Source organism: Numenius arquata, chromosome 13, assembly GCF_964106895.1.
Source record: "Numenius arquata chromosome 13, bNumArq3.hap1.1, whole genome shotgun sequence".
Taxonomy (NCBI): Eukaryota; Metazoa; Chordata; class Aves; order Charadriiformes; family Scolopacidae; genus Numenius; species Numenius arquata.
In genome coordinates, this window is record NC_133588.1 from 3,629,146 (window position 1) to 3,652,180 (window position 23,035).

Consider the following 23,035-nt stretch of genomic DNA (forward strand, 5'->3'; position numbering starts at 1 on the left):
ATTAATATCAGTAGTTATCAAGTAAGGTCATGTTTTGTCTAGTTATATAGGTTATTTTTCAAAATTCTTTTATTAGTCTCCCTACAGAGCTACTGGGGACTTCGGTGGGAGATAAGCCACACATATTTGTTTGCAGCCAGGAGCACTAGGGCTGATCATTTCTTTTTGTCACACAGCATACATCGTGTTTCAGTCAATAAAGTGTTTTTGCCATTTATCTGCCTATGGGTGACAATATGCGACTAGAACAGCTGCAGAACACCACCTAGTGGTGCCCAGCGGTCCCTCAAACTCCTCAAAAACAGTTAAACTTTCCTCCTCTCTCTTTCGTTCAGGTTACTTTTCAGAACTGCTGTCGCCACAAGGTGAAATTCTGGCCCAGGTGAAGTCAGTCAGAACTATCCAGCCTCTTTGCACGCTAAACAATTAAATGTAATATGGAACATGCCTTAAACAATATGGCCATCGCGCTCTTCCGTCTTCCACAGAGACACAGGTGGGTGCTTGGGAATGTTGGGTTTTGGATTATGGGTATATATGGCTTTGGGGTGTGAAAAATCTTGGCCAACAATTTTTCCTATGCTAACCTAAAAACATTGTTTTCAATTAAATGCTAGATGGCCAAGAAAGCCAAACAGCATCCTGGGCTGTATCAGGAACAGCGTGGTGAGTAGGATTAGGTGATCGCCCTCCTGTACTTGGCACTGGTGAGGCCCCACCTCAAGTGCTGTGTCCACTTTTGGGCCCCTGACCACAAAAAAGACATTGAGGGGCTGGAGCGGGTCCAGAGAAGGGCAACGGAGCTGGTGAGGGGTCTGGAGAACAAGTCTTGTGAGGAGAGGCTGAGGGAGCTGGGGGTGTTCCTGGAGAAAAGGACGTTGAGAGGAGACCACCTCGCTCTCTACAGCTCCCTCGAAGGGAGGGTGTAGCCAGGGGTGGTTGGTCCCTTCTGCCAAGGAACAGGCGATGGAACGAGAGGAAATGGCCTCAAGTTGTGCCGGGGTGGGGTTAGGATGTGTATTAGGAAAAATTTCTTCCCTGAAAGGGTTGTCAGGCATCGAAACAGGCTGCCCAGGGAAGTGGTTGAGTCACCATCCCTGGAGGCGCTTAAAAGTCATGTAGACATAGCACTTAGGGACATGGTGCAGTGGTGGACTTGGCAGTGTTAGGTTAATGGTGGGACTCAATGATCTTGAGGGTCTTTTCCAACCTAAATGATTCTATGAGTCTATGATACAAAGTTATCTAAAGGTAGGGGAAAAAAAGTATCTAAAGGCTGTTTAGACTTGTACTAATCTTATAATATTCTCTACAGGTCCCAAGCCATAGGGAAGGACACCTTTCTTAAGGTAAGCAATATACAAAAAGCATTCGAGGCCAGATTATTCTCTTCTATGGTTAAAATACAAAGATTTTGTTAAGTAGACATTCAGATCTGGTATGACTGAGAAGGTAATCTAGTCTGCCATGTAATTTTTTGAGTATTTTAGTTCTTCTTGTAGGTCAACTTTCTGCATTCTTCTTCAAAGTAATTATATTTAAAGTTTAGCTATTTTAGTATTATTGATTTATGAATGTGTAAATTTATGTATTCATTTAACTTTCCTGATGTCTAAAGCTCGTCTGAGGACATCTATTCGGATGGGCTATGGGTTTCAGAAGCAAAAGAGGGACTACCTTTTATGACCCTGCAGGTGTACAGTCAGTGCTGCTGAGCGAGGGTTAGGCACGCGCCAAAGATCCACTATCGCGCTCAACTGAAAGCCACCTTTTCAGATTTCCTCACTTGATCATACACAGGACAAAATCATAGAATCATAGAATGGTTAGAGTTGGAAGGGACCTTAAAGATCATCCAGTTCCAACCCCCCTGCCATGGGCAGGGACACCTCCCACCAGAGCAGGTTGCTCAAAGCCCCATCCAGCCTGGCCTTGAACTCCTCCAGGGATGGGGCAGCCACAGCTTCTCTGGGCAACCTGGGCCAGGGTCTCACCACCCTCAAAGGAAAGAATTTCTTCCTAATATCTAATCTAAATCTCCCCTCTTTCAGTTTAAAGCCGTTACTCCTCACCCTATGGCTCCAGTCCCTGATAAAGAGTTCCTCCCCATCTCTCCTATAGCCCCCTTCAGGTACCGGAAGGCTGCTATAAGGTCTCCCCGGAGCCTTCTGTTCTCCAGGCTGAACAACCCCAACTCTCTCAAGCCTGTCTTCACAGGAGAGGTGCTCCAGCCCTCTGTGCATCTTCATGGCCCTTCTCTGGACCTGTTCCAACAGGTCCATGTCCTTCTGAAAGGAAACAATAAACCCAGGGACCTAAACTAGAATGCTTTGGTACTTCAGGAACACCTTTGGCATCATTTGAGCACAGAGATGCTATTTTCAGTGGTGACCTTGCATCCTGATTGCAAACAGATACTGTTTCTGGATTGACATACATGATGACGTCGTAGATCTGTTCATTAATTACAGGTGGTTCTAGTAAAAAATGATTATTTTTTTTTTAGAAAAAGTGTTTTCCATCTCAATGGTTCACAAAAAGGCATTTAAGAAAATCTACTAGGCAAAAATTATTTTCTTTCTTGTCAGAGTATTATTCCTGTGGTTGGCAAAAGAGGAAACTTTGGACTATAACGGGGTTTGAAGGATGAACAGTGTTGTCTTCAATGGCCTCACAAAGCATTCCTCTCAATCCGTGGTATCAAAGCTAAAACATTATTCATGTTATGACCGTGTTATATTTTTGCAACATCCTGAACACGTTCACTGAATTAACACTAAAATGTTGTCCGAGCCGCAGAATTTTGCAGTGTAGGATCTGTGACATCTGCGTAACGTGTAAATGGGCATTTAATGAGCGTTTTGCATTTCTTAGCGAGACCAGGACCTGGTGCAGGTCTGACTTTGAGGAATGGTCAGGCCTGAAAAGCCCACTGAGGGAGGTGACCACCTAGAAAAGATTTCTGGGAATGTAACCTTCAAAGGAGAGATGGTGGGGAAAGAGCTGGAGCAGAAAAAAGAAGTAAAATATGGCAGGAAGGAGATGAGGAAAGATTACTGCATGTGGCAGTGGAAGGTGGGTGGTGTAGGTAGGCACCTCGAAGGTGGCTGTGGGACACTTTGGAGCTTGCACAGGGAACTGTTCCCGCAATAAAACGGCAGATAAAACTCTCTCAGACTCAATTTGGAGTTTTAGAAAGCAGGCATTCCTTACTGCGGCACCGGGAGCACGGGGGATCGCTCCTATTGTGCTCCCCGAATGCGGTTCTCAAGCCAAATTTATACACAACAGGTCTACATGGCCAATGTAATTCCAAGAAAACATTAGCATATCCATCGCATTTCCAATAATTCATTTACATATTATAATGAGCTTTTGGGCATGCATAGTCGTGCCTTCTGGTGGGTCCTCATCCTGAGTGAGGGTCGTTTCTTCCTCACTCTTCATCTTCTTCATCTGTCCCTTGGCTCACTTTTCACGTGGGCAAAACATTGTAACTGCTTAATTAGCCATTAAAACTAACGATCTTCCTGCTACCACCTGTTTGTCTGCCAAGGGCCGTATTTATTGCATCCCTGTCTTAGGCCGCCATGTTCTCAAGATCACAGCCCTCCTTTCTTACCTTACTGAGGTCTTGAAACCATTTGGGATGGTGACTAGAACAGCTACGTTTCTTCCCTAAAAGAAACATCCCTAGAGTTTAACCATATACGGAATAGATAAGGTCTGCCCAGGGCAGGACACTGCAAAAGGGGTCTGGCACCTGCGGCAGCCGTTTGGCCAGGATAATGACGGAATAATAGCAACAAAATAAAATTCACCCAGCATTCATTTGATTGTGAATGCTCTCTCTGGTTTTTACTAGCACGGATTTTGTTGTTGTCTTCCAATCCAAACCTGGGCAAATTCCTTCACTTTTGGCATAGCGTTTTTGCAGTTGTTCTCCTGGGCTCAGAAGAAGTCTGATTGCAAAAAAAACCAAAACCAAAACAAAAACAAAAAAACCCCCAAAAACCCAAAACCACAAACTAACTCTTGAGTTTTGTTCTTATTCTGCTCCCTCTCTTCAGCTCCTTCCCTCAGAGCTGAATTTTGGGGGTTCATGTAGATGTGTACGTGTGGGTAACTGTAAATTAACACTCTGTGTGTCTCTATGTATATATGTGCACCTGTATATATATGCAATGGAAGCTGTTATGTATTATTAACTTAAATACGAGAAACCGAGGTGCAGGGACCCGGGCCTGCCCGCGGCTCCTCAGGGATGCGGCCCTCACAGCGAGGTGCCGGCCGCAGCCCTCGGCTGCACCCACCCCTCCGCCCCCGCTAGCCAATCGCACGCCTCCCCGCTCCCACCGCCGGCCAATGGGAGAGGCTCGTTTCTCTAAGCTCCAGCCTCAGCGCCTTCTTCCTGCTGAGAGAGGGACAGGTGCGTCACCACTGCCCCATTGGTCCGCCCGCCCCGAGACAGACAGGCCCTCGGGCCAATCCCTGTCCCCAGGGCGGAATCCTCAGCGGCCGTGACAGGAGAGGAGTCGCCCTTCCTGCGTCACGGAGAGGGCCGTGTTGGTGATTGGCTGTGTTTGCCCCCACCGCCCCGCCCCGCCCGCGCCCTCCCGGAGGGGCCGGACGGCGATTGGCCGAGGGGAAGGCCAGGTCCGGATGTGCGGTGCCGAGGGGCGGGCTTTAAATGGAGCAGCGGCGGGGGTAGAGGGGGAGCGGCGGCGGCGGCGGGGCCTGGGCCGCGCGTGCAGCGGAGCGGCGGGAGCCTCGTTTCGGGTGAGGGAACGAGCGGGCGGGAGGGCGGCGGCACCACCACGGCGCCGGCCACGGCCCGGCCCCGCCTGCCCGGGCGCGGTGCCCGGCGGGGAGGCAGCGCCCGCCGGCGCGGGAGGGTGGCGGCGGGCCCTGGCTGCAGCGAGGGGCGGTGGCGGCGGGCTGTCAGCCTGCGCCCCACCGGGCCCTCACCTGTCGCCGGGAGGGGCTGGGGCGGCGCCCGCCCGCTCGCTCGTCCCGTGAGGAGCGTCCGCCGGCTCCCTGTGTGAGGCGCCCCGCGGCCGCTGGGGGCCCTGGGGCGGCTGCCGGCGGGGCGGGGGCCCGGCGGGCCTCCCTCCGCGCCCTTCCGAACGGCGGCGGGGATGACAAGGGGAGAGTCCGCACCGCTCGGGTCTGGGGGATTCCCAGAACTGAGGTGTTTTCCCTGCTGTCACCCACCGGTCCTCCGGCTGACGGCCCCCCCTGGAAACGTAGGCGTCCCGTGAAACGGGGCAGGCCGTCCCCCTGTGTCCTTAAGCTGTCAGATCCTGTACGAGAGCTGGCGGGGGTTATGATCTCGTTGAGAGGTGTGCTAGGGGATTGGCAGCACAGCAGCAGGTGTCGGTGTGAAAGGTGTGATCCATCCGCGGAGGAAGAGCTGGCAAACAGGCTCGACTGGCCTGTGTTCCTGTTGGCTGCCGGCGTTCCTTCAGCGGCCTCCGCCTTGTCCAGTGGGTTCAGGTGTGGGCTGGTGAAATCCTCGGGTCCTAAGAAGATCAGGAGTGGGTGTCCTGAGAAGTGAGTTCTGGTGTTAACTGACAGTTACAGTTGCTGGACAAACGTGTGTCGCTGTTGTGATTAACAGGTATTGTTCTCCTCTAGCGCCCTGTCTCCTCAGCTCTGTTTTTTCTCAGGTGTAGGAGTGACTCCCTTCCTTTTTCGGTAGGGAATAAAATGCATAAAAACACATATATGTATATATAAAAATTTATATTATATGTTTGTCTATACTTCTTTTTTTCTTCATGAAGAATTGTTTCTGTTTCCAGAAAACATTTAGAAAAGCGCTCAGTTCCAGGCAGATGAAGTTTTTGTCAAATTGTTTTAGTGTTGTGTTTAATCTAATGACCGGGCTGATGGCAGGGCGGGAAATATGACACACGTTATGACAGTAGGTATAAATAATAGAAGTAATCTTTAAGGTGAATACCTGGTGTAGAGAAGGAGAAGGTACAAAAGCAAAGTACTTGAAATTTTGGTTTTCATTAATGTTAACTTTCGAAGTATGATGAAGTACTGCCCGAGTTTACGCTTGTTCTGACAGCTCTTATTTGTACCTCAGTGCTGGTGAACGTCAACGTAAGGTTGTACTTGGTGGCAGAGTGACTTTCTCGGTCCTGGTGTGGCAGGACCTTAGTAACGCAGTGCTGTATAGAAGTTAGAATGCCTTTCCAAGAAGCAGCATTTGGAATAATGTTTCTTCACGAGTTTGTGTTATGTCTTTTTTCAATTGCTGTTGTACTAGAAGGAAAATATTACAGAAAAAGATAGCTATCAAAATCCCATGGCAGGAGGACTGCTTAGGAGGTCTATTCTTAGGAAGGTTGCTGTTACTTTCTGTTCTTGAAGTAGTAGAAATGAGTAGAACGTATTACCGCGCGGCACAGCACTAAACCCCTTCTTAATTGAGGCACTGTGAATGACAACAATGTGAAAGGAGAGAGGGTGAGGATTTTGAGTGTATTTATTCCCTTTTCATAAAATGAGGAGAGTGTATTGGGTTCTTCTGGGAAGCTGGGGGTTTCAGTGGTGACAGCACCGTAAGCTGCCAAAATGGTAGGTACCTTGTAACAGACCCTGCAGCCCCGTGTGAGATGGAGTGACTGAACTGCCTAGACATTCCGCTTGATGACATTGGGACTTGCCTCTCCTTGTCTTCTGCAGACCTTCTGCATCGTGAGAAGTAGGGTAAACGCTCTAACTTAAATGGGCTGTTACTTGATTATTATTTAAATTTTTTTTTTTTTTAAATTATTCTTGTGATTGAAGTGGGGCAGTAAATTGTGAGGTGAAGGCACTGGAGAGAACACGAGCGGTCATGTGTGTTTCCTGTACTGAAGTCATTCTCCGCTCCCATGTAGCATAGCTAGAAGGGAGTGAGTGTGATTTGAAATAAACAGACTCTAAAACACCTTGAAAGGCTTTTAAAATGACCCTCCTCTGGGAAGTTGGTACTCTGAGGTTATTAGTTTTCCGTCATAAATAGTATTTTAGCAGGTGATTGAGACTGGGGACAAAAAGTCTCTTAATAAGTTGAGGACGACACCATGTATCACTTATTACTGGCAGGCAACTGGGTGAAAGATCTCTGCTGGAGAATCTCTGTAGTTTAACTAGAGCTAACATAGTGTTGTATTTGGAGATATAAACCATTCTTAATAGCCTGTAAATAGGCATCTCTATAATGAAAAGCTTTTCAAGCAAGTTGGGAGTGTACTGAGATGCATAGCTGCCTTCTGAAAGGTGGAGTCAGTGACTGAACTCCATCTAGCACCAGTTATCAAGCTTCTAGATCAGTCCCTGTTTCACTGGTATTATTTAGGCAGTTTTTTACGTACATACCCCATTCTTTGTCCTGTTCAACTCCTGCATCTCATATCTCTGGTTCTGGAATAATGCGATTTATATTACCCAGTCTTAAAAAACACCAGCCCAAACCAAACAAACCAAGAAGAAAGTCCCACCCAAACCCCATAATCATTCCAGATTCCAGCTAATTGTCCTCCAACTTGTACCTCGGCTTCCAGCGCTTTTCTCTCTTGTCAAAGCCATCGCACTCAGGTGCTCTCTTTGTGCGTCAGTTCCTCCACCCTCTGGTTATACTGAAGTTTCCCGAGGAAGTGTCTTGTACATTCCTAGCCAAGCGTCTTGCTGTCTTACTTAGTCTGGCTGAGTTTCATGGAAGAGAAAAGGCCGCTGGCATAGCCCTCTGGCGTGACTCTGTTTTCCAGACAGGAGGTGGGGAAAAGTGAAAACATCTTCTCCCTGCTATCACAGGGCATGCCCCAGCGCAGTAGCTGTGCTTTGACTTTCTGTTTTCAGTGGCTCAGAATGATGTGAGACTCTCTGGCTGCTGAATAGGAAAAATACCCGGCGGAATCATGTATACTGGAATGTTTGAGATGATTTTGGGGTGGGGGAATTAATTAATTTTCATTAGTTTTCTGAATGCTGCTTGCATTTTTTGAATGCCTGGCTGCTATGCAGTCTAGAAGAATACCTATCATTTGATGTCAGTGTTTCTTTTAAAAATTTACCATTGCTAGGCTTTCTTTGGATAATTTGTCTGGCTTTTTTTTTTTTAATTCTTTTTTCTTTTCACAAGATTGACATTTATTTTCCTTTTAGGAAGATTTTGGATCCTAATACCATTTTCTCTATAAACTAACCAAGCAGTGGGTGAACAGGTGGTGCCTTGCTTACTGGAGAAAAAACTCAACGTTGACCACAATAGAAGCCTGTGCCATTCTCTTTCTCTCACATCCTATGAATTGCTCTGGTTGTTGTACAATTGTTGTTGTACAGTTGTACAATGTTGTACAACTTACTGTTAAAGAAATTGAGTAAAGTGGATTGCCTCAAAACCTTAGTTGATATAGCCAGAAGCGGGGAGGTGGGTAGGGAAAGGGAAACTAGGAGAACTGGAGGGGGAAAAGGGAAAAAAAAGAAACGAGTAGAGTAAATAGGCTGTGCTACAGAAGACGTGCTGTAGATAAGAGTTCTTGCACAAACAGTAGCAAGACTTACCAAAAAAAAAAAAAAGAGAGAGAAAAACAAGGACATACAGAGTAGATGACATGCTGAAGTCCTTGTTATTGAACTGCTGACCTAAAGAGCACTCTAAGCCCTAGTGCTCAGAATGAAACCATTAAATAAGCTACAGAAAAACTTCTGTGTTCTGTGGCTTTGTCCATTCCTGGTGGTGTTCCAAGGCAGATGAAAACAAAATGACACATGCATGATGCAAACTCAATGGGAGGATCATCTCTTTCAACGGAAATGGCAGAGATCTGTTCAAACTGGAGTGCTTCAGAAACATGCAAAGTCAGCACTGTATGTGAGGGGCAACACTTGACTGTGCTCCAGAGCAAGCCATTCTGGTACTGTCTGGTGCTGCACTGAAATGGTGATGTGATAACTCTTTAATATTTGTGCCTGTAGAGGATCTTTCTTGGCTGTGCTGAGCCAATAGATCGTCTTTTTTTCCTGTTGGCAAGACAAAACATGGAATGCAGAACCTTCTTTGTAGCAGAAAATTTTTGCGCATGAAGCCCTGCCTTCTATTTCGTAGACAACTGTATTATTGTCCTGGAGTCTAATATATGATAGAGCTTTGGCAATTCTAACTATTGTCAGTCTTAACTACAAGAGGTTTTCCTCTGAAGTTACAGAAAGACAAAGTTGGTTGCAGAATTGGATCTGAATCCTACTTATATATTGAGTCTTGTTTGTCTGTCAGAATGCATATTCATTCTGTGTATTTTCAGGGTGTAAACCGGAGAAGCCCGAGGACGCTCTGAAGACACTGAAAAGTTGCAGTCCTTTGTTTGGAATACACGTTATGAACCCTTTCTGGAGCATGTCTACAAGTTCTGTGCGCAAGGTATTTAATAAATGGATGCCATAAAGTGTTAATACGCATTGAGGGGTGGTAGCAGTTCTGGAAAAGACCATCAGGTAATCTGCAAATACGGTTGGAGTGTGTGTTTTATGCTGAGAATTGTGATCATCTTCAATAAAAGAGTAAGCTACCTTGGAGCTGCATTAACTGGAATGTGCCTGTGGGTGGAGTCTGCTCCAGAACTTGTTGACTTTTCTTATCTGAAGCATCTTTGAGTAGGAAAGGTGAAACAAACTTGTTCAAATGGTTGAAACGTTTGTTTCTTAGGACATTTGTTTACTGTCTTACATAGAGCTTAGCCAGGTATTGCACGTGCAGTGAGCGTTGACAAATCTGCGCCTCCACAATGCTATTGCTAGTTTATATTGTGTGTATTAAAGCATGATAGTTGTCAGGTTAATCACTTCTCAGGTGTTCAGTGCCAGGGCAAATTATATAACTTTGTTGATGAGGCTTGTGACATCGGTGGTGCTACTGGTCCAAGTTTCAAGTGCTTTGAAACACTACAGACTAAATCACGCCTTCAGCTTCACCACAACTAGCCTAATCACAAGTCTGTAGCCTGCAGGTTTGTCTTGGCAATCTGTAGAATGAGTCTGAGGTCTGTACATAGTACAGTGTTCTCTAGCAGTCTCTCGGTAACCAATTGAGTAGAAAAGCTTTTTTTGTTTTGTTTTTAATAAAATACATAACTATATATTTCAGTATAAGCCTGAAAAAGTTGCTACAGCAAAACTATTTAGACTGGGCTTGATATCATTGCCAAACAGTGATTCCCCCACAGTGGGACTGGGCTTTATGATCAGTTCCAAGTGGGATGTTGGTGTCTTAAGCACAGGCAGGAAGCAAAATACACGGAGTTTTCTGTAGAAAGTTCTTTATTCCATCTCAGCTTTACTACACTACTTCTAGACTTCAAAGAGTATTTAAAGCGTGAGAATGCTTGTCAGTGGAAATGATTTATCTTGATGCGCTGTGTGCTAGAAATAGATTGACTTCTAAGCTGATGTTACATACTATCTGGTTCCAGTTTCTAAATAAATGTAAGCCTCCTTAAGCATTTGTCCTAATCTGCAAATTTCCTATCCGGCATTGATCATTTCTGTACTCGTAGGCTAGGCTTGATTGAATAAAAGTCTATTTAAAAACAAACCCAAAGAGACACCCCCTAACCTCCCACCTATACGCAGTAGAACACTGAAACCCAAGATACGTTTGTTTCATTGGCCGAACTTGTAATTACCACGTTTGGATTTAAACCTGTGATAAAATACGTTCACATGTTAAATGCTTATGAAATATGACCTGAAATCTCATGGTTCTCTTTTTAATCTAACAGAGACCTGACGCTGAAGAGAAAACTTTGAGTGGAGAGCTGCGAACCAGTCCTCTACGAGCCTCTACAAAGAAACAGTTGCCTTCTATTCCAAAGAATGCTGTGCCAATAACAAAACCTGCTTCCCCTGCTGCGTCGTCCCAGTCGACAAATGGAACACATGCTTCTTATGGGCCTTTTTATTTGGAGTATTCCCTCCTTGCAGAATTGTAAGTTTTCACTTTTTTGTCTTTTTTAGGTCACTGGGCTTTTGCTTCATGGGGAAGAAAAAACGTGCAAAGATCTAGTTCTTGCGTGGCGTCTTTGCCTTAGTCCTTGAAGAAGGCAGTAAAACTTAGGTTCCACAAAATTCTTTTTCTGGAGCAGCAGTCTCAATCTCTTGAGGTAGCAGGGGAGAGGAAAATGAGATGAGGATGTGTTTAGATATGATTCTCTGAATTATTTTTCAGTCTTCAAGTAAACACATTTTGGGTTTAGGCATCCTGACCAGTTACCCTAATAGCTTTTTGGTCAGAAATAACAAATTTTTGAACCAAGTGTGAAAATAGAAGCAAGCAGATGTCTGATGGGAAGATGGTTATGAATGTATGGTACTGTCTAATGGAGTTAGGATGTGGGAGCTTCCTTCAGTTGTTACATGGAGCACTTGAACTCCACCTGATACAGCTTATTAAATGGGTATTAGGAAGACTATGTTCTTTCCTGTCTTTCGGTGACACTGAGGGAGGAATTAGTGTGATTTAAATAGGTTTCCTTGGATCAGTTGCATTTGATCCAGTCTACTGATTTGTAGGCTACTGTGAGGGCATACAAATCTCTATCTGTGTGCAAAACTTTCTCCTTATATAAAGCTAAATAAACTATTTTGTGCTACAAAGCTGAAGGGACTTCCTCTGTAACAGACACGCTGGATTCTCAAGTATGTAGTGCCTTTTGGAATGAAATCCCTGGAGTCCTTATGCAACACTGAGTCTCCGTGCTTGCATTTAACCATTGAATTGAAAGTGAGAACTCTCAAAACTTTATTTTTATCTTTTTTTCAGGGCACTGACCCTGACTTCTTAATTCAAGAAATATGTTTTTCTTCTGCAGTATGTAAAAATTTATTGGTACCGTAATGTGAACTCCTCTAACTTAACAAATTCATTATTAGGGAAATAACAATGAAAATTATGGAAAGCGTAAGTGGAGATCTGTGTTAATGTTTTCCTTTAATATTATTGATTATTTGTGCAAGCATGAGGAGTTCAATTTACTGGACCTGTATGAAGTGAATAATTTGGTTTATCATTTACAGTGTTCAGTAGAATCTGCACAGCATACAACTACGGCTGGTTAAACTCACTAGCAACTTCTTCTGTTCATTGATTTAAAAAATAGTAAAAATTGCACATTTTGCCCTGCCAGTATGGTTGATTATCAAATGGACTTTTCTAAATGGCAAAGGAAGAGATAGAAACTCTTTTTCATACTGCACCAGTCATTGATGACTGAAGATCATGGCTGTATTATCATCACAAGAAATGAAATAGCAAATAAGTGCAAGTGTGGGAAAATTACTTGGTCCATCCTGTTAATGAGATGCCTCGAATCACTCGATCCAGCTCTCTAATATACCCTGCTTCTTGCCTGTCCTTTTTATTCTCGGTTACTTTGGTAGTTGCCAGTGTAATTTGTTTGACCTGCAGCATAGTTTTATCTAAAACTGAAAAAGTACTTGATTAAAATGGAAGTTAAAGCTTTGGTCACATTTCAACTGATTGTAAGTTTGAGAAGCCATCCCTTGTTAAGCTATAGGCAGTACATTTTGGGTCTACTGTTGTCAGCTTGCTGTAGTTTTAATGCACTTGTGGAGCTGTTCTAAACGCTGATTCTAATTGCAGTACCTTGGTTGTAAAGCAGAAGTTGCCGGGTGTCTACGTGCAGCCATCTTACCAATCAGCATTAAGTAAGTTTGAACTTAATTTTTTTTTTTTTGAATGTTTTTTTTTTTTCTTAAATTCTTTCACTGAAGCAAACTTTCTCACTTGCAGTGTGGTTTGGTGTAATATTCATAAGACATGGGCTCTACCAGGATGGTGTGTTTAAATTTACTGTCTATATTCCTGACAATTACCCAGATGGAGACTGCCCGGTAAGTGGTTGTGTGTTGGATTTTTTTTGTTTTCTGTTTTTTTTAAGTAAGACTTTTTGCTAAAGCTAACGTACCAATTAGCTTCTCATTTCCTTAAACTAGTTTTGTTCAATTGGCTGGGCTCATTTGCGATGTCTTGTGCATATTTCCTAACATCTGTGGAGGAATCGCGTTGCTGTGATTACTGAGGCTGGTGTAGAGTGAGTTTCATGAGGTTAAATGCATTAAGAGTATTAAGTAATCAGCCAGTTCTGTACCTCAGCTCTTGATCTGCTCCTTCCCTGGTGAGGAAGTTAACATTGAAACATTTAAAGAAGTATCCAAATCCTGAGTTAGCAATATAATGGAACATAAAATCCAGGCACCTGTGCTGGGCTTGCTGTAGCACTGCAGGGTTTCTCGCCCGTCTGTCTTCTAAATTGCATTGAAACAAAGAACTAAAAGAAGTTGATGAGAAAGGTGCTGAAACAGAGGGAGAGGGAGGTAGATAGTATGGTGTTACCTTCCATTCCTCCTTTCTGTTTTTCTCTTTTGGGAAAATTATCCAAGTTATTACGTCAATAGTAAAAATAAATAAAATAATCTTGTGGCAATCTGACTCTCCTGAGCAGAGCAGCTGGCCCTCTTGGCCAAATTTCTTTAAGAGGAAGACTGGGGGATGTGGGTGTGTGTAACTGCTGTAGCTGAGAACAAGTTTCTGTGTCAGGAAGCTGCCTGCTTGGTGTCAAGTTTTGTGTAAAGCTATCGTCTTTAAAAGGACAGAAATAGTAGGAAACAGTTTCTTACAAAGATTAGGCTTCATTATCTCTCATACAGCCATCGTTCTTTTGTGAGCATAGGGCCTCTTGTGGAAACTAAGTTTTCTTTTGGAAGAATGCACGAACACCAGAGGAAATTATCTATACAGGACTGAAGACACTGGTGTCCCTCCACAGTTCACTTAAAAATGTGTAGGATAAAAAAAAAAAATTGATTGTAGCTCAAGTATGTAAAAAGCTTTGGGTCACAAATAGCTAAACCAGAAAAACTCCTTTAATCTGATCTTATCTGATATTATTACCTGTGTTGGCGCTGGTGCTCGTGTAGTTAGCTGGATTAGTTTCCTGATTTGGTGATAAGCATGTGAGACAGGACAAGACCCTGCGTGTAACATGGGTGTGTTGGGTTACAGTTTCACAGCTGGTACAAATCACTTCAGGTTGCTTTCTTTTAATATGGTAACAATTAATTAGTGTTTGGAAGCAACATCTGACTGACCTTCACCCAGTGGTTTTAACACTAGGATTGAAGTTGTCATAACAAATTTCTTTTTTTCTAATGCAGCGCTTGGTTTTTGATCTGCCTGTCTTCCATCCGCTGGTAGATCCTTTATCTGGTGAACTGGATGTGAAAAGGGCATTTGCAAAATGGAGGTTAGTGTATATTGGTATATAATGTATATTGGTATATAGCGTATATTGGTGTATAATTTGAAAGAAGTTTGTTCCTTTCTTCATTCTGCTTTATTCTTTTTAGGCGAAACCACAATCACATATGGCAAGTATTAATGTATGCTCGCAGAGTCTTCTACAAGATTGATACAACTACTCCTCTGAACCCTGAGGCTGCAGTGCTGTAAGTGTCTTCCATGCGTATAGACATGGTCTCTTAAGAGATTTTGGCGTAGACTGACAGAAACAAGAGATTTGTAAAATTGTTTATCAGTCCATGGTCTCTGCCTGCAGAGTTGGTTGCAACAGGAACTAGAGTCAAGGCTTTGCCAAGTCTGTCTGTGCTTCTAGAGCAAACCTGTGCCTCCTTAAAATTACTTATCATTACTTCTCTCTTGCAGGTATGAAAAAGATATTCAGCTGTTCAAAAGTAAAGTGGTGGACAGTGTCAGACTATGCAGCAGTCATTTATTTGATCAGCCCAAAATAGAGGATCCCTATGCAATCATGTAAGTACCATGAGCAAGTTCACTGTGTCCTAATGTTTCGAGAACAAATTTGGGTATAGTTGTTGATTTTGGGCCTTTCTCTGCCAACTTGACTGACCTGCTTTTTCTTACATTTATAGCAATACTTTGAATATTCCTACCCTCATTTCCTTCAGTTTAATATTGAGTGAACCTTAAATATAATCAGACGCTCGTGTTTACTGGTTTTTCACTAAGCAACTTAAAAAAATCTCAACAAAACCCTAAACAAACCCCAAAACAAAGGGCCCCCAAACACCCCACCTCCCACAAGTAGAGATACCCATGGACTAAATACTGCTTTCAGGCTTTCCTGAACTCAATTTGCATGACTGTAGCTTTGGTCATACTTCTTAAATACTTTTAAGCTTGACTGCATGGGGGATGGCACAGTCAGCTCCATAGTGAATGTGAGTAGTATTTCGTGTAGCACCTGCTGAATTGCCAGCTGTCATTGCAAACAAAAATGAAAACCTAAATATTTCTTCTTGAAAAGATCCACGACAACGTGAATTTAGTTCGTCTCTGTATGTTTTAACATTGAAAACTCAGACTTGGAGTTTACTTGAAATTCAACAAACTAAACCAGGGAAAATTGCTGCTTTCTGCTCTGTCTATGCTGTAGTTTGCAAAAATGCAAAGTTAAGAGATAACTATACTTTCTCCGTAGTTTTTCTCCATGGAATCCAGCTATACATGATGAAGCTAGAGAGAAGATGTTGACTCAGAAGGTATGAGCAAAGTCCAGATTCTTACTACAGTAAGGGTTTGTTGCCTGATAAGGGAAGAAAGATTCTCTCTCTCTCTCTGTGATGAACATGTACTAGACAGACCTTATTCCACCCCTCTTCTGGGTCAGCAAGCGTGCTGAAACTGATTTGGTCTCCTAATTAAGCAGTTATGTCGCTGGTTCTAACTTCAGTGTGTTAAGCAATGAATCATTTAGCCAGCTAGAAAGCTTTGTTAGTGCAATTGTTGGCACACTTGGCAGATTATTTTTGTTTAGGGATGGAACAGAGGGAAGGAGGGGAAAGAAGAGATTTGCTGACTGCCTATTAGCTTGTCCTGCCCTTGTCTTGGTCATTACCACTTCTGCCTAACCTCACAGTCCCCAACTTCTTTGTTGTATTCTGTTGAGAGATCTTTCATTACTGAATCAAAGCCTCAGGGTTTTCTTCTCATTCCAAACTCAAGCACAAGCAGAGTGCCTTGCTCATCTCTCTAATGCTACTGATTTCTAGTAAGACAACATCAGGTGACAGGCAGGTGCCACTCTGCCAGGCTCAAGTTCAACCCATCCCTGTTGTCTGATGTGTTATGGCAATTCCGTCACGCAGTGCCACTTTCTACACAAAACTCGTGAGGGACAGAAGTGCAGGTTCAGTTTTCTTGCTGCCTTAATTTACTTTGTCAGTGGCTTCCCATAGTATCACAAAGTCTATTCACATAATTATCCCTTTCTAGAACTCGATGCGTCATTCCAGGTTTGATGTAATTGGCATACACATGATCTGCTGAGCCTGTAGCAGTGTGGAGGCAGGGCCAGCTCCTGGTTTGCAAAAAATTTGCAAGCTATTCTGTTTCTTTGACCTGCTAGAGTAGGTATCTCATTTACTAATCTTCTTAAACTACTTTAAGTTGCACCTTTCTCCCTCAGCTTGAAGCTTTATTTTTTTTGTCTTCTAAATTGCAAATCAGTCTCAAATGTTTGTTGCATTATGTTGGGTAGAAATAGTTACTGCTTAAGCATTTAACAGTCTTAAATGCTCAGGGAAGGGAAGGACCGTCCTTGGAAAGCATTAAGGAATTCCATGGTGTATAGCAAAGGTATTGGTTGCTACTTTGGTATGTTGATTTGCATTCAGAAGCCTTCAGTGGGGTGGAGTGCTCCTCCACAGCATAGCCCCATAGCCAGGTAGTGTGCTACAGTTACGATGTCAGCCTAGTGACAGAAATGGTTTGATTTGGTTTGACACTTGTTTCTGTAGAACCGAGAAATTTGGCAAACGGCAGTGCAGTCAGTGGTGCTGGGCCATGGCCTTCAACCAAAAGGCACTATTCAAAGATTATCCTTGAGTCTTTGTGGTACGATGGGGTAGCAGTACATGAACAAAGTCATTAAAACTCTCCTGTAATGTTAGGGTAGTTTTACGGATGCCATGGAAATTAAATTAGTAGCCATTTTGGTGTTCCTCTTTGAGGAAATGATGCTAGTGTGTTTTATGCTTGTAAGTGAATAGTATAATGGCTGGGGAGGGACTGGAGAGGGTTTGCGGTATCTAATAACTCTGACTTTAACTCTCTTCTGCCTAGAAGAAGCCAGAAGAGCAGCACTGCAAAAGCATGCATGTTTCTGGCTTGTCGTGGGTAAAGCCTGGCTCAGTTCAGCCTTTCAGCAAAGAAGAGAAGACGATGCCGACTTAGCTCTTCGGGACTGTGGTGCACGAAACACTTTCTGTGGGTGGAGGGAATGTAATGGAGGGAGAAGCGGCCAAGCAGCAGTTTCCTTCTTCACTACGGATTAGTACAAGCTGAATGGTAGCAGTGACTCCAGTAAACCTGGTCAATGGATTACTGACTCTTAAAGTTTTACGTATGCATTAGGTTTTAAAGGCTTGCCTGGAGTTTGGAAGTCTCTCTAGAACACTGCAGTACTTCTACCGGAAGACTGTCTAGGGTGGGTAATTCCTCAGGGCTCTGAAATGCCTGGAGGTTTTGGGTTGGTTTTTAAGCTTTTTTTTTTTTTTTCCCCTCCAGGAATAGCAATTTTTTTAAAAAAAATCTTAAATTACTGGCAGAAATATTATCAGGAAATATGATGCCAGAGGTAAGCTGTGTTCATGTAAACTAATATAGCAGAGTTAAACACTATATTTAATGGTTTTAAATACTTTGGTTTCTATTGTAAATATATTAGGATTTGAAATTGTAAATAGACGGTTCATTGACTCCATTTAGCACTTTCCAGAGGTAAAGCTGGGGATGATGTATGATGTATTATTGATTTGTAAATGGATATTGTCACTAAAGCGCACATTAGTCTGGCAGGGTGAAAGCAGAATGTCAGGCTTGTTAGACTTTTATTGCATAAACACTAAAATCAAAGCTTTTAATGGTGGTCTCTTGAGCTAATAAAGTCTTAGAGGATTTTAGATTCCCTAGGTGTCTAGGGGATTACTTAGGATAGCTTGACTAATGTGTGTTAATAGTGACATCTTAAAATAAAAAGAAACCGTGATCTAGCTTTTGTCCGTCTGTCTGTCTGTGGTGTAGATATTTAGCAAAGACTGGAGCCAGAATGGACCTGGCTACATATGTCCTTGCTGCATGTGTATCCAGGATGGTGTGTGCTGATGAGACTGGTTAAATATGTTTTTTTTCCACATATGGGAAAACCTTTCTAAAGAACGTGTGAGCTCAGGACAGAATCTTCTGCTTTTCACAAGAGTCTTCCTAATGTCATAGCCCGGCATAATGCCTTCTTCCTCCCTAGCAGGATTTTGCTACCAAAAGCTGGGCTGCTTTTCCTTTGGCTCCTCATACCTGTGCAGATGGCATTAATGCAACCCCTGCTGTCTAGTAACAAGTAGCAGTGACTTCATATCTAAAGGTGATGTGGGGAGTGGTGTGGTATGTGGTTTGTCTTTTGTGGTATTTTTTTTTAATATTTTGTTTTTTTCTGACAAGCTGAATCTGCTTGCCATATAACAACCTTTCCCTGTTCCTTTAGAAAACAACTTAGCTCTTAAGGAAGTAGACAAAGACTTCACAGGTAATACGCTATCATATACCAAATTGTTAATTTAATGTACTGTGGATGACTTGGGTGGTTTCTATGCAGCACTTAACATTGTATAAATTAAGTACTTATTCTGTTTTAGGTAATGTTGAAATCTTACTGTGTGACATTGCTCTAAACCTTTTAAAGGCAGAAGTCTTTGAGAGGCAGTGATTTCCTGGAGCTGCGTGGAGTGTCTCTAGCGCTGCTGGAATTCCTCTTTAGGCAGAAGAATGCAGAGGATATGTGGGGAGCAAGGATCCTGTTTAAGGTAGAGAAGGAAGTGCATCCAAAGGTGCATTTCTTGGGGCTCTCTCCTCTTTAACTCCCTTCATCTTTTTAGGAAAAATATTTACACTGAAAGGGTTATTAAGCCTTGGAATGGGCTGCCCGGGGAAGTGGTTGAGGCCCCAGCCCTGGAGGTATTTAAAAGACGGGTTGACATAGCACTTAGAGACATGGTTTAGTGATGGTTTTTATCAGAGTTAGGTTGATGGTTGGACTAGATGATCTTAAAGGTCCCCAACCTAGACAATTCTATGATGATACTATGATTCTGTAAAGTGGCTGGTACCTATGTTCTTACTAAATGCTAAAATGTTCTTTCTAAACTGTAGTATATCCACTTAGTGCAGTAAGATAAATGCAATTTAGAGGGGCTCCTTCCTAAACAGACTCAAGGTTAAATAGGAATTCTAAGCATAAGTGCTTCTGAGCAAGGTACTTGCAACTGAACTACTGCTTTCTGGAAGCTCCTGCTAACGCCGTATGTGTGAAGTATGGATCTATGGAAACTGAAGGCTCCGGCAGACTCCAGTCATGTGAGTTAGTACAGCAGATTTAAACATATTTAATGGCTTTAAATGCGCTGTGGGTTCTTTTTATTGTAAACTGTATTGACAGTGGTGGTTGAGTGTAGGTCTTCCGAAAGGGTATTTTTGTCAAGGTGAGTCAGTCACCGGGTGAGGTGCCTGCGACTTGCTCTGCTTTTGTAGGGCAGTTAACTCAGAGTGAACTGAGTTCCTACTGTCTTCAACACAAACCTGTCTCCTCTAGCTCAGATCTCGATCCAGCTTTGTTATGAGGCTGAGAAGATGATGTGTGAAGGCAGAGGTGTCTAAAAATGGGTAGGGAAAACTAGAGCAAATCTGCAGTCTGTAGCAGCCCTCAGTCATTAGTAGAGTCATTAGTAGAGTAATTCTGGGTATTTCCGCTTATATCACTGTTACCGTCTCATCCCCAGAGAAGCTCCTCATGAACAATCTCTTGCTATGATGGTAACTAGAGTAAAGTAAACTTGGTGTGGGATGTTTTGCTGTTTGAGTCTTGGGACAGTAGCTACTGTTAGGAGAAGCACTAGACCTGTTCCTACAGCAGCACTAGAAATCAGCCCCAGCAAGGTAACAGCAGACTCAATGTTGCTTTCTCGCTGGTAGCGATGGCTTGTTTGAGCAAAAACTTCAACTCCCAACCTTGAAGTAATGCTGTGCAAATACTGGATTGGAGACTTTTGTGGTGGTTTCTCTCTTCCCCCATTTCTACCCCTTGGGAAGGAAGGAGCGGGAGAAGGCTTAAGACTTGCAAGAGCTGTGCTCTTACCCCTAAGTATTTTTTTGGAAAAAAAAAAACAAAACCAAACAAAACCCAAAACATTTTATGTCAATAAACTTTTAAGTCCTGTCTTCAGATCAAAAACTTTGAAGAGAGTGCAAAATTCTGAATTGCCACTCTTTCTTTTTTCTTTGCCAGTTTGTGTACCCTTTCCTATAGTAGGAACATTCTACATCTTTATGTGAAGATTTTTTTTCTAAAGTTGGTTTTACATTCTTTATCTTGCATGCTAAAGGTAGTTATTTTGTGAGAACAGGACTTGGACGGCAGACAGCTGCAACACTTTTGTAATTTTTTTCTGTGTATCAGTATAGAAAAGTAGAAAAAACCTGTGGATCTTGGAAGAAGGTGAGTGACTCTCGCTGCTGTGCCTGTTCTCAGTTGTGATGGCACGTGCAGGTTTTCCTCCTGAGCGAGCAAAAGAACTTCTCTGCTCCAGTCCTGATTCAGTGATCTTTAGGAAACTACTGCCAATGTAAAAGAGGGGTTTGAAACTTAATTTTTCAGCCTTTCAAAGCAAAGAATGTCATTCTTACCCTGTGTTACCAGCCACAGAAGCTGGCTGCCCCCCTCCGTCAGTGAGAGGGAAGCCCTGTGGGCCAGGGGGCTGCGGTGCCCGCTCTCAGGTGCAGTGTGTGCTGGTAGCACCTGGGGTGTCTTCGGGGCCAGTGTGGCCAGTGCAGGTCTGTGGGCCCCACGCAGCTCTGCAGAGAGCTCCTGGCTTCATCTCCCACCACTGATCTTCATCTCCGTGGGATCCTCAAAGAGAGTGAAGACCGTGTCCACCCCTCGTGGAAAAGGGTGAGTGATCTCGCTGCTGATCCGCTCCTTTCGGGCGGGAGGGGGTAGTGGTGGAACCGGTGCCTTGCTCAGCCTCCCTCCTCTGGTACCAGAAAGCAAGGACAGGGCTGTGAGAGTGGCTGTAGCCTGGGACTGCGGTGGTTTTCTGCCTCAAGCACTGCTGAAGCACTTGGGAGAAGCAAAGGCCTTGAGCGCTCGTGCCTATGGACTGGGGTGAAGAATGTTTCTTTTGTTGCTCTCACCTTTTTCTTGCCGCTTGTGCGGCTGATTGGTTGCTACTTTAAAAAAAACCCCACAGAATCCTTGCTAGCGTTTCTGGCTTTTGTTGTTTGCATTCTAGGGAACAGATTTCTGATAACCCTGAATATTTATTTGTTTGATTTGACCACATCCTCCCTGTCATGTGTCACTGGTGGTTAACCTTTCTAACAAATACATGGCCTTAGTCAAGCAGGACCCTGCTGTTGGGCGGCTTGCTTTCAGTAGTGCTCTTCTGCTGGATGAAGTCTCTAGACGGGGGTTCAGCACGGTGAAGTGGGCTTTAGTGTGGTGTTGGACTTGTAAAAGCTTGAGAGAGAAACAGCAGGTTCCTGGTGACCCAGTGCAAAGGGAAGGCAGGTGGCTCCATGTCACTCACTTTGCTCGGCTTTCTCTTCTGTGTGGTATTAATGCCCCGCGAGCCCTGTGTATCCCGCACATGGGGCAGGCTATGAGGAACTGCAAGTGCCTTGGGATTGTCAAATGCCTGTTGGGAGTTTGCAATAGCAAACAGAAATGGAGGAACCGATCTGGAAGCTGCTCTTGTCTTGCCTGGAAAGTGGTGATGTGGCTTGTGTTTTTTTCAAAGAAAGCACGTGGGGAAAGTTTTGTAGGGCCACTGTAGTGGCCGGCAGCGCGGCTGCTGCTGAGGTGGATGTTGTAGTAAATGATCTTGCCTTAGGGATTAATGACAGCACCTTCACAAAAGGTCTTTATCATTGCAAAAGTTCCTAAAGTTACCAACTATTGAAGATTTTTTTTTCTCTTGCCTTTTTTTTATAATTACATAAAGAATTGAAATCCTACAAGCTTGGAGAGTGTTTAGATTCCATTTTGTATCCTCCAGGCAAAAAGATGACAACTATTTCTCTATCTGATTGCACAGTTTATATGCACTGAATTTTTATCATTAAATCCACTGAGGCAGAGCTACACTCTGTGAGCATGATTCTGTTGCTGCTGTTATTTCTCTTGCGCTTTTCTTGGAAGGCTGAAATTGAAATGCTTCCAGTTTAGCATTAGAAAAGTTTCGCTGAAGGACTCCCGTGTGCAGCAGGACACGGGCCTGGCATCGTGAGCGAGCACAATGTCCTGGCTGGGCAGGGAGACAGACCTGGAGCGCTAAATGGGCACGCGGTAATTCCTTTCTATTTATTTTCATGATTATTCAGAAGGCTTTGTAATAAATCACCCACTTGCACATTTCCCAAGCTACTTAGGGGACGGGTTTGCCTAGAAGCTTAATCCCTTCTAATCTGGGGCTGCTCTTTCATCTGGGCGTCAGGCGGGGTGGGCACAGGCCGGATTCCTGCCGCTGCGCAAAGCAGCGACGCCACCGCGTCCCCCCGCGCAACGCCGGGGAGATAAACACGGAGCAAACCCTGGTAACTGTGACCTAAGGGCGGCTCAGGGAGCGGGCGGCTCTTGTTTTATTTGTCCCTTTGTTGCTGGGGTTTAGAGAAGGCCCCAGTTTGAGACCAATAAAAACAACGACAGGGAAGAATGGTAGAACGATGGAGTAAAAATGATGGTTATTTGAGTAAGTTTTGTTTGTCTTCGAGCTGTTCTGGACCTCGGTAGGTCTGGTGAGTAGGTTGGGCTGCTTTAAGCTAAATCCATGCTAATAGCAGTTTGCTGAAAAGAAAAATTCTGTTTCTCTAAATAATACTGAATTTTCTGTAGTTTAGAATTAATAACTGGAATCTTTAATTTTTTTAGGTTGA

General features: G+C 43.7%; 1 protein-coding gene across 2 annotated transcripts; it reads left to right on the forward strand.

Annotated features, from left to right (window-relative positions):
- Nucleotides 1-4,680: 4,680 nt before the first annotated feature.
- On the forward strand, nt 4,681-18,104 carry AKTIP (AKT interacting protein). Of its 2 annotated transcripts, none has more exons than XM_074158036.1 (10): nt 4,681-4,779; nt 9,303-9,418; nt 10,776-10,981; nt 12,656-12,720; nt 12,806-12,906; nt 14,230-14,318; nt 14,422-14,520; nt 14,738-14,845; nt 15,534-15,594; nt 17,180-18,104. In XM_074158036.1, the coding sequence occupies exons 2-10, from the start codon at nt 9,377-9,379 to the stop codon at nt 17,285-17,287; spliced, it is 879 nt and encodes a 292-aa protein (XP_074014137.1). In that variant the 5' UTR covers nt 4,681-4,779; nt 9,303-9,376; the 3' UTR covers nt 17,288-18,104. The 2 variants fall into 2 exon arrangements, with proteins under 2 accessions (XP_074014137.1, XP_074014136.1); XM_074158035.1 differs by lacking the exon at nt 4,681-4,779 and adding an exon at nt 8,788-8,879 and having other exon boundaries at nt 9,275-9,418; nt 17,177-18,104.
- The last annotated feature ends 4,931 nt before the right edge of the window (nt 18,105-23,035 follow it).